Source organism: Aphis gossypii, unplaced genomic scaffold, assembly GCF_020184175.1.
Source record: "Aphis gossypii isolate Hap1 unplaced genomic scaffold, ASM2018417v2 Contig00254, whole genome shotgun sequence".
In the NCBI taxonomy this organism is placed as follows: domain Eukaryota; kingdom Metazoa; phylum Arthropoda; class Insecta; order Hemiptera; family Aphididae; genus Aphis; species Aphis gossypii.
Window position 1 is genome coordinate 30,517 of NW_026083043.1, and position 12,083 is coordinate 42,599.

The 12,083-nt window shown below is 28.3% G+C and overlaps 2 protein-coding genes across 2 annotated transcripts; one reads left to right on the top strand and one right to left on the bottom strand.

Annotated features, from left to right (window-relative positions):
• Nucleotides 1-3,127: 3,127 nt before the first annotated feature.
• Nucleotides 3,128-6,316, bottom strand: LOC114119554 (putative nuclease HARBI1). Its single transcript, XM_050208676.1, has 2 exons — nucleotides 6,231-6,316; nucleotides 3,128-4,040 (listed from the first exon to the last, which is right to left on the bottom strand). The coding sequence occupies exons 1-2, from the start codon at nucleotides 6,314-6,316 to the stop codon at nucleotides 3,128-3,130; spliced, it is 999 nt and encodes a 332-aa protein (XP_050064633.1).
• Nucleotides 6,317-8,463: 2,147 nt separating this feature from the next.
• On the top strand, nucleotides 8,464-12,083 carry LOC126553536 (uncharacterized). The gene is made up of 2 exons (XM_050208685.1): nucleotides 8,464-8,808; nucleotides 11,091-12,083. Exons 1-2 carry the CDS (start codon nucleotides 8,661-8,663, stop codon nucleotides 11,855-11,857), a joined length of 915 nt encoding a protein of 304 aa, XP_050064642.1. The 5' UTR covers nucleotides 8,464-8,660; the 3' UTR covers nucleotides 11,858-12,083.

Genomic DNA, 12,083 nt, shown 5'->3' on the forward strand with positions numbered 1-12,083 from the left:
CTACACCAGGCGCGGATTCAGGGGGGGGCTATGGGTGCTCGAGCACCCCCTGTCGTCTAAGGAAATCCGTAAACGTACAGTGAGATTGTGGAATTCTTTAATCGTTAAATCATACATTTGTATAATAATTTATAAATAACATAATTTATGTTATTTTATAAAATAAAATAATAATAATAGGTACTATCGGTGTTCTCCATTTCGTCGTCACATACGACGATAACTTACTATTGTTGGTCGTTATCTTGATTCTTTGTATACTCGTATGTAACGACGACACGCGACGGCGAAAAGTACCGATAATTATTATTATTACAAAATGCTTTTATTTATTTGTCAAATTATTATTTTATTTATGTTTCTCAGTTAGTTGGCACGTGAATTCCTGACGAGAATATCATATTATATGATTTTTAGTAGTTACAACACGGTTTGTTTTTTAATTATTTCAGTATTTCACCCAGTTTTTTTACATATTTAATTTTCAAAAATATACAAAGTAAAATATAATATATAATTATTTTACCATGTCGTGTTCTAAAAATGTTTCTAAGTCTCACAGTAAACGTGATCGATCTGTCAGTACCCAGAGATCATTAACCTCATTTTTTGCTGCAAAAAAAATTTGTTTAGATGAATTGCAACATCGATCTAAAGTAAATAATGAAGGTAATGTAAATACTAGTAATATTGATATAAATAATTCTGAAGATTTACAAAATGTTGTTGACAATAATGTAGAAAAAAATATATTTGTTGATGTATTAGATATTGGTAACTTTATTGACAATCAAAGTTCAAATTTAAATGATAATAAAAAATATCTTGCATTGACAAAAATATGGAGACCGGATAGTTTATATAACTTTCCCAAAGATAAAGATTCAAGAAAATTTCAATTAAAATGGCTTAACGATTTTCCGTGGTTATCTTATAGTAAAAAATATGAAGGAGTTTATTGTAGAACTTGTGTGTTATTTTCTCGCGATGTAGGAGGAAGAAGTAAAGAACATTTAGGTCAATTATGTACCAAACCGTTAAATAAGTACAAAAAAGCTTTAGAAGTGTTTAAAAAACATTCAAATAACGATTATCATAAATTTTCAATTATCAAAGCGGATGATTTTAAAAATATTGTAGAATCTACTGAGAAGTCTGTAGCTGTCAAATTAAATTTAAATATTCAAAAGCAAATTGAAGAAAATCGAAAAAAACTTGTCCCGATAGTCAATACAATTTTTCTTTGTGGTCGTCAAAACTTTCCTTTGCGGGGGCATCGTGATGATGGAGATTTAATTCAAAATAGTGTAAACAACGAAGGAAATTTTAGAGAGCTTTTGAAATTTCGTATAGATGCAGGTGATGATGTTTTGAAAAACATCTTCAAAATTGTCCAAAAAATGCTAGTTTTATTAGTAAAACTACACAGAACGATTTGATCGATTGCTGTGCTAGTGTTATTCTCGATAAAATTGTAAATGCTATTAAAGAATCAAGATATTTCTCAATACTTGTTGATGAAACAACCGATATAAGTACAAGTGAACAATTAGTTTTGTGCATACGCTATGTTTTTCATAATAAAGTACAAGAAGATTTCTTGAAATTAGTTATTGTTGAAATACATCTGGTTTTAATCTTTCCAAAGTAATATTACATCAATTAGATGACTTAGGTCTTAATATAAAATATTTGCGTGGTCAAGGCTATGACGGGGGGGCTAATATGTCGGGAAAATATCAAGGAGTACAAGCTCAAATACTAAAAATTCAGCATCTTGCTTTATATACACATTGTGCTTCACATTGTTTAAATTTAAGTATATCAAAAGCGTGTTCTATAGTTTTAATCCAAAATGTTGTTGGTAACATACAAGAGGTTATAAATTTTTTCCGCTCCTCATCAAAACGAATGTTATTCTTAAAAACTACATTAATGAAAGTGTTACCAAATTCTAAATCATGTAGACTTAAATCTGTATGTGAAACACGCTGGATTGAACGACACGATGCAATTCTTCAGTTTCTTGAATTATACGATACTATAATAAATTGGGACGAACTTGGAAACTCTAATGAGGAAACTACGTCCACTACTTGTAAAGCTAATAATTTACTAAATTGTATGTTGAAATTTGAATTTTTAATTACACTACAAGTTTTGGCAGAACTATTTTCAATCACTTTGCCTCTTTCTAAGCAACTACAAAATCAAAATTTAGAAATTTTCAATCATTGAAAATGGTTAAAACTGTTGTAGAAGAGTTTGAAAATAAAAGAAAGAACGATATTCAAAGTTTTAATTCTATTTATACCAAATCATTAACATTAGCCGATATGCATAAGATAGAAGTTAAAAAACCCCGAACGTGTTCAAGACAAATTAATCGCGAAAATATATTGACCAACGATCCAAAAGAATATTTTCGTTTAACCTTATATTTACCGTTTTTAGATTATTTAATATCGGATATTAAAATAGATTTGTTGGTGACGGTCATGAAACAATTATGTATTTACAATATTTAATACCTTTTTTTACGCGAAGATACAGATATCGAAAAAATTATCGAATCAGCCAAATTTTATATTGAAGATCTGATTGGATCAATTGAAGAGGTTAGAGGTGAGATAACTTTGTGGAAACAATTTTGGAAATCACAATTAGATAAACCGAAAACTGCTATAGAAGCATTAATCCATGCATCTGAATTTTACCCGAATATAAAAGAATTGTTAAAAATTATTTGCGTTATACCAGTTACCACTTGCACCGCAGAAAGAACATTTTCTTCACTTCGACGAACAAAACATACTTGAGATCTACAATAGGAGAAGATAGATTAAATGGACTTATGCTCCTTAATATTCATAGGGATATTAAAATTACTCCAAATGAAGTTATTGAAGAATTTAGTAAAAAGCACACAAGAAAATACAATTACAATATATGTAAGATTTTATTTTATTTTATTTTTTTATTACTATTTAATAAATACTGATGTTTGAAAAAAATATTAGAACTAATAAATTAAATAAAAAATAGAATGGTGTATATATATTATTTTTTTTTTTTTTTTTGAGCACCCCCTGTTAAAATTGTCTGTATCCGCGCCTGGTCTACACATTTAACGCAATTGATTTACAATTTGACTTCTAATTTGCTGTCCTAGTCTATGAAAAGAATTACGCCCTCTACCAATTTCCTCATTTACATTTATTGGAATTGGTTTTTCATATTCAATATCAAGTTCTTCATGTAAATCTAAATCAGCCAAATTTGCTTGTTTACACATGTTATGAAGAACACAACATGCGATTGTTATTAATGAGACAAATTGTGGACGATAATGTAATATGCGATGCTTAATTAAACAACGGAAACGTCCCTTCAGCTGCCCATTAACTCTTTCTATAATTGACCTAGTCTTTTTGTGGATTCTATTGTAATTTTCTTCTTTTGAATGTGGTTGAATTTCATTTTCTTGGAAAGGTACCATAAGAAATGGCTCTAATGGATAACCTTTATCTCCTAACAGCCAAGACTTAAAAGTTCCTTCTTCATATTTGTCTTTTAAATAATTCCTTATTTCACTATTTTTCCAAATAAATGAGTCATGTGTCGATCCTGGGAATTTAGAATTTACATTTTTATTTCGACATGAGGCATCACAAATCAATTGAACGTTAATAGAATGTTCATTTTTCCGGTTGACATACATATATTCTCTATGAATAGGATCATCAGGTACTGACGCAATATAAATGTGGGTGCAATCAATGCACCCTACAACACCGTGTATATGATATTTTTCATAAAATTGAGCTCTTATTAAAGGAATTTCATCATCAGATGGAAACTGAATCCATTGGTGAGCCAGATTTGTAACAATTGCTTCAGTAACTATGTGTACACAGTTACTAACACTTTTTTGGCATACTGCTAATGTTAAATCTTGTGCTACTGACATCTGATAGCTACCTTGAGCATAAAATCTCAAAGCTACAAGAACTCTAACTTCAGGACTCAATGATGACTTCCTATTTTTTATTGGTAAAAAAGGCATTAAATCATTTACTAAATTTCTTACTAATGTTTTATTTAATCTGAATAATATCACAAATTGATTTTCCGGAAGATCAAATGGATCAATCCTATGTTTTATTGGTTTTTGTATTCTAAAAATGTATACATGCTTTAGATTAATTACTAATTTGTAAGACTTTTATTAAACCTATATTATGCTATGTGGGTGGATCTGATATCTTCTATGGGAAATACAAATAATGAATCGTTCTTTAAACTTTAGAAAATAATTTCTTCAACAAACTAAGAACGTTTAGTAAATTAAACTCATAGTTAGTAGGCTATTTATTAGATAGGTAATAGGTAGTACTAGTAATAGTAATAGCATAGATTAATAAATTAATGTGATTCATAAACAAATCAGTTTTATAAAGTGTTTGAGTAAATGTATTTAAATACATATTTAATCAATTTTATTTTATATTTTATATATTATGTTATTTAATTTTATTATTTTTTTTTATATTCTATATTTAATATGTTATATTATGTAATATTTAATATCATCTCTCATTCTTACAATTTTTCTATTGTTAAAAATATTTATTTATCTGTATCTATTAATCTTTTTTTTTTTTATTTTTTTTTTCCTCATTAGGTACTTCTATTGTTCATTCATCACTTACTGTGCTACTCATATAATTTAATGTTTATAGTTCTTAATTAATTAAATATTATTACTCTCTATCTCTAACACAAGCTAAAAGCTTTAAAGAGATAGATAACCATGTAACCTAACGTAATATTTTTGTATCCTATGTAATTTATGATGGTTTTTGAATAAAAAAAAAAAAAAAAAAAAAAAATATACAAATACTGAAATACATCCATTCAGAAAATATTTAAAATAAACGTATAGTATTTAGAATACTTTTAAATTGTATTTAAATATAGATACAAATACATCCATTCAGAAAGTATTTAGAATAATTTTTAAATTAAGTATCTATTTGACAGTCTTGTAAACAATACTTTTAAAATTGTATTTAAATACAGATACAAATACATCCAATCTGAAAATATTTAAAATAAATGTATAGTATTTACTATTTAGAATATTTTTAAATTGTATTTAAATACAGATACAAATACATACATACATTCAGAAAGTATTTCAAATACATTTAAAATAATTTTAAGAAAATGTATTTAAGAACAAATACAAATACTTGGAATGTATTTAAATACTTATTTCATTATACTATTTAAATATATGTCAAGTAAGTGTATTTATTAAATACTGTTTTTTAATAGATGTATTTATAACTGTATTAAACACCTACAATTACAAAATTATTTTTTACAAGACTGAAAAAAAATAAGAAAATGAGAGATTTTATATTGTTTAATTGGAAAAACAATTATGGTTAAGTACCTACCTATTTATATTCAATTGTAACCGTTAATAAATAATAATTAGGTATCTAAAAAACATAACTATACCTAAGTCTCCGATTTATTTGTTGGATATGGATTCCAAGTAGGATTACATCCATTGTAATAAAATAGTAGTATTAATATAATAGGTATATATGTTAATTTAATTTGTCATGTAATAAAGAATAGAACAATGAATGCGACCAATGATTATTAAATTAATTATCGTTTAATATTAATATAATTATTAATCACACTCTCATAAGATCATAACACACTCATAATTATTGATAACACGTAGATTTTATATGTGTTAAAATTATGATTAACATATCACATTCATTTGGTGCTATAAATTCAGTAACACGGGTCGGTACTTCAAAATTAACAATATCGTGTTATTTAGCAGTATTACACTGTGATTATAACCCTGTGTTATATTAACACATCTCAATACTAGCAACCCTGGGCATTTAATGTTATATAGTTAAATTGTAAAAAAATGTTTCTACACTACCTATCTATTCTCAAAAACTATGAACTAGGTAAGATATATTTTAATTCATGTCTAAGACACGTCTCTATCAAAAATGCAAAACATTTTATCTTTACTATGAAAAAATACAAATGTATACACCTACTTATGCTTAGACATGATTGCATAAATAAACTGTAGGTTAAAATTTAAAATATTAAGCATTACCTAACTATTTATTTTATATATCTTTAATCTTATGATCATTAAACTCAGAAAATATTTAACTTACCTTTGACTGAAAGCTTGCAATAAACTTTGAATACATTCCTCTTCGTCTCTTATGAAATCAACGAATTCAAATGTATTATTTTCCATTATGGTCTATAGGTCCTAAAGACTAAAGAGTAAAGACTAATTAGCGAACTAAGTATACTAATTAATAATAATTAAGTATAATTATGTAGTTATAAACGTGTACTACGCGCTGAAGACAACATTATTAAGATGACTGATATCTTATGCGCATGCGTATCTATTACTAATTATCTACTTATTATAAACTAAATATCTATTATTAATTTATAAAACTATGATACCTACGTGATAACGTATTTACTATTTACGTACATTTTTCATTTTGTCCATAGCCATTTAACTTAGTTTTAAATTTTACACTTACAGAAAAATTGTATAAAAGATACTTTTTAATAAATGATTATTTCTAAATCATAAATAAAAAAAATTCATTTTTATTTCAGAGTAAAATTAAAAATACATGCATAAATATTAATCAATCAATGTTATTATACAATAAAATAATTCAAATCTCTTAAATTTCATCTGATATCCCTTAATAAATTTAAACATGAGAATAATTGTGGTCAAAATTACTTCTCGAGTTACCAGCTATTGATTTTCAAATAAAATTAATTTAGTATAATTTCTTCTTATATTTTTTTTACAGTTGTTGCCTGACTGCGCTGTTTTACATAGTGATGCATCCTTAAAGTTAAGTAATGTTCTATAATAAGCTTAATTAGTTGAGTCCTATGATTGTCAAATATATCCTGACTAAGTATATGGTTAAGCATTATTTGAGTGTTGAAAATTGAAGAATCCATACCTATTTCGTTCATTGATTTGATACAAAGTTTTTGTACTATATCTTCGTCTTTTAACAAAATATATATTCCGCTGTTAAACATATTTTTTGAACATCAGCAGATGCTTTCGTTAGCTTACCTTTTGATTTAATTTCTAATAATACTGATGAATCAATATCTTCATTCGATGTTAAATGTGAATCACATATGTCACAAAGACTTTTAACTTTTAATTTTTTTAACAATAAAGCTAGAAATATTTTACAATATCTACTACATATTCTTCTAATATTGGTAATTTTTCATTATAATCATGCTCAAATTCGTTAAACAAAAGGACTTCTTCATTATCATCACAATGCATGTCGCAAACTGCATCTGCATCTTTACTAGAGTAAGTTGACGCGAACCTGGTGCGGGCACGGCGTCAAGAGTGTGATGATCGAGTGGTGAGGGGGAACAATAAAAAATTAACACTGGTTGTTGGCGTTACGTGAGGTGTTTATTTGTAAAGAAAAAAAAAGAAAAGAGTTAGGTGAACAACCAAAACAAAAGAAAAATAAAAAAAAATAATAGTGGCGATGAAAAAGAACCAAAGGGAATCGGAATCAGTAGCGAACCGGGTTGTGTGCTGTAAGGCGCGAATCACAAGACTAGCTATCCTAGGTCCGGTTCGCGGTGTAGGCGGCTCGGTTGGTCCGCGTGCGGTTATCGCACGTCGGTGTTGTCCGTCGTCATCTGGCGGTTGGTAAGAAAAGTAATTAGCGGTATTCCGCGTAAATGCCGTTTGAATTCAAATGGCTATTACGCGGGGCCGCGTCAAAGTGCCAACAAATAAGATAGGTACTAGCATAATCAAGTTGCGGAGAACAATTGCCAAACTCCGATCCTTTTAATTCATGCAGTACGAGTAGAGGTTTGTATGCTGTTCGATCTACCGATGTTTGTTTAGTAATTTCTTCTTTAAAACAAAATCTGAACGATAAAATTTGACCGAATACGCATTTGCAACTATTCACCCCTTAGTTATGTTGGCTTCAAATATTTAGCCAGTAGCTCTATTCATTACATATGATCTAAGCCTAATTCTGAATTCATATCATACTTACATATGTATTATCATTGATTATAAATATTATAGATTGTTCACTGGCCTTATTTTCGTCGGCGTGGTAATAATCGGGTGACGCTATAAGGCGCTGCGGACGCTTGACTAGTTAGATCGGATAACGTTGTGATCGCTAGTAGTAGTCTAGACGGCGGCCCGCAGACTGCAGTGCTACATATCGCATACTCGCACTATTGCTTATAATATTATTATGTTATGTTTATTACTTATTAGAAATTACTTATTTCACGAGTTATTTCATGAAGTTGAAAGTTGCGACTCGCAATTTACAATACGCTAAATACTTAAGCTGCGGCCCCACTAGGAGCGATTTGCGTTTTTGCGTTTGCGATAGCGTTTTAAGCGTTTTAGCGATTTTATCAAAACTATGAAAATTAGATAAGAATGGCCCCATCTAGCGCATTATGCGTTTTGCGTTTCGAGCGAAACGCGCGAGAAACGCTTTATATCAAAATAGTTTGATATTCTGCGATTAATCGCGATCAAGATGTCATCAGTGACGGTTCTAGCAGAACAAATTGCATCCGCTGTGTTTCTCCAGGAACCTATCTGGAATCCGAAACACAAAGGCCACGGAAATAGGACTACTATCCAAAGATGTTGGTCCAATATCTCAAAAGATTTAAATGTTGAAAGTATGTTAATTAAAATAGTAGTTATCCACTAAAAGTCCAATAAAATATTTAAAAGAAAATTAAATATCTATTAAATTTAATCTATTCCGTGGCGACACCAGACAAACGATATGATTTGATCGGTCCTATACTTATAGACTGTAGGTACAATAACTATTTTTGCACCGTCTTGCCCACAGAAATATTGTCACAATTCAATTTTATAAAAGTTATTGTTACTCAAGAGTCTAGACTAAAATTGTAGCTGTGTGAAATTTCGAATGAAAAAAACCGACGATCTGAACGATTCTTCAGTTGCTAAATACTTTAAATACTTTTGATTTGATTTATTATTAGAGTATGATTACTTAGGTATCTACTTATTATACATTCACACATTTGTAAATGCATAATAAAACATTTTAAATAACGACGTATTATTAATTATTATTACTAACAAGAATCAATAGAATATAATTTAAAAAGAATTATTTTTTACACACTGCAGTCAACATATTATATTTGTGTTTATTTTGTTATCTTATCGCATTTGTAATATCGTACTAGCGTAGTAAATAGTAATAGTAATAGTAGCGAAATACTATCTAGTAATAGTATTACTTAAACTATTTATAGACTTATTTTTTATAAGTCTCGCTGAGGGATAACAAAATAGTAAAATACTGATGACCACGACAGTGGGCGTTCGTGTTTTTTTTTTTTTGTAGTCTAATATAATTTATACCATGTATATTTTGTTTTATGTCTAGACATTTTGTACAAAATAATAATAATATGTTATACATCTTATCTTTGTGTTTCATTTTTTTTTTTTTTTTGTAATGCTGATTTATTTGTTCATAATTTTGTAACAGTAAATTATCATAAAATAGATCGATTAGATACGAATAAAAATTACACATCATTGTTTTTAATATCGATGAAAATAATATTTTAACATTTAAAATAAATAGTTTAAAACTAACATGAAAACGTCAGTATTTTTCTCTAGTTTATTCGTATTTTAGAAATTAGAATTAATATAATATAACTTCAATATTAATATAAAAAGTAGGGTTAAAAATAATAAAAATCTTAATAATACTTATAATATTATACATAAAGATTAAGTAAATAATCTAATTTATATGTAGTCTAATTGCCATGGAATTGATCCAGCCTCACTACTGAAATATTCGGTAAAAATTTCTCTGGAATCTCTTGCTGTCCTACTAAATCTATTATTTTGTCTTCCTCTTATATCACAAAATCCTGACGTATTTCCTTCCAAGTTATCAACTTGGCTGCTCTGCTGATCATATGTCAAAACTATATTGTGCAATACACATATGGCTTTTGTTATAACAATGGCATTTTCAACATTAGTTTCTATTGCCTTATTTAATATTCTCCATTTTGAAGATAAAATCCCAAATGCATTTTCAACAGTGCGCCTGGCTCGTGAAAGCCTATAGTTGAATATCTTTTTTTTTTCATCATTTATAAGTTGCTTTCCGGGGTACGGCCTTAGTATATTAGTTAAAAGTGGGAACGCTTCGTCTCCTATAAATGTGTATGGTGCTATAATTTTAGTATTGGGCAGTTCTATATCATCTGGTATAGAAAGTTCTTTTTTTTGTAATTTATTAAAAAATACTGAATTTTTCAAAACTCCACCATCACTCTCTCTACCATATGCGCCAATATCGATTAATATAAATTTGTAGTTGGCATCAGAAATTGCAAATAAATTTATAGAAAAAAAATGTTTATAATTATAGTACATTGAGCCGGAATGTTCAGGTTGATCGATTCGTACATGTTTTCCATCAATACTTCCAAGACAATTGGGAAAGTTCCATTTATTATAAAAATCTTTTGCATTTTTTTTCCACATTTCATTAGTGGGTACGGGTATATAAACTTTAGATAATATATTCCAAATTGCATTACACGTTTCTATCACAATTCTTGCAACACTTGTTTTACCCATACGAAAAGTAAAAGCCAAGCTTCTAAAGCTGCACCCAGTTGATAAATATCTATAATAATAATAATATATTAAAATAATAACAAAAAATATAAAGCCGTATTATACTGCTGCTTACATAATTTATATATAGTTATATAATAATTTTATACATAATTATTTAAAATAAAAATTAGTTCATAGTTGGTCGAAATCTTATTAAATAATTTAGGTAATATGTAATACCTAATTATTGTAGTATATTAGTAAAAATAATTCTTACTATAAAATATAATATTCTGTAATTTATGCTATTTATATGAATACATTTCAGTTGATTTATTAAAAAATAAATGGAAAAATATGAGGGATTATTATCGAGTAGAACTTAAGAAAAATCCTCCCGGACGTTCGGGTGATGGTGCTGACGACGTTACGTCTTCCACTTGGCCACTATTTACATGTTTAAGCTATTTGAAAGACACGATGCAAAGTCGCCCTAGAGCTACAAATTTAACATTCAATTCAGCAATGAGTACGACTTACGAAAATGATTCTGTCGAAGTAGAAACAATTGACGCCACTGACAATTTTTCTCAATTTGACGTCGATGAAAATAGTGGTGGAGAAACAGTTTCGGGTGTTGGTGCAAGTATTCGACCAGATAATAACGTCATAACAAATCCAACCAATAACCATACGCAAAAAACCCGTAAGGCGGCGATGAAAAATTTTAGACAAGAATTGTTAGACTTAGAGGCAAAAAAAATTAAATTATTGGAAAATGAAGATAAATACGATGAAGACTTAATGTTCTTAAAAAGCCTACTACCGGATTTAAAATCTCTACCAAGAGCACAAAAAATAAGAACAAAAATTCAATTGCAAGAAGTTTTATACAACGCAATTACGGCAGTTGAACCTACAGTTTCCACTCATATATTAACTACACCTGAAGCATCAACGCAATCGTCACTTTCTACTGAAGAAAACACTCATTGGCAACCATGGCATCCTCCAGAACTAGACCAGCAGTACGAAAACTCACAATGGGAGAAATATCAAGAAGGTGATAATGTATACGATTCAAATCAGATATAACCAGTTATAGTACTTAGTAATATTCTTATGGTAAGGAAATCAATTTTAAGTTTTTTTTTTTAATTATATTATGTCAATAAATATTTTCGTTGAACGCTTATCTTGTTCATTTTATTTTGATATTAATTAAATAAGTATAATGTTGCAAGTAGGCAGATATGAATACGACTTTAAAGTAAAATTTAGGTACTAATTTACTATAGGTAAACCATGGGTAAATAGATGT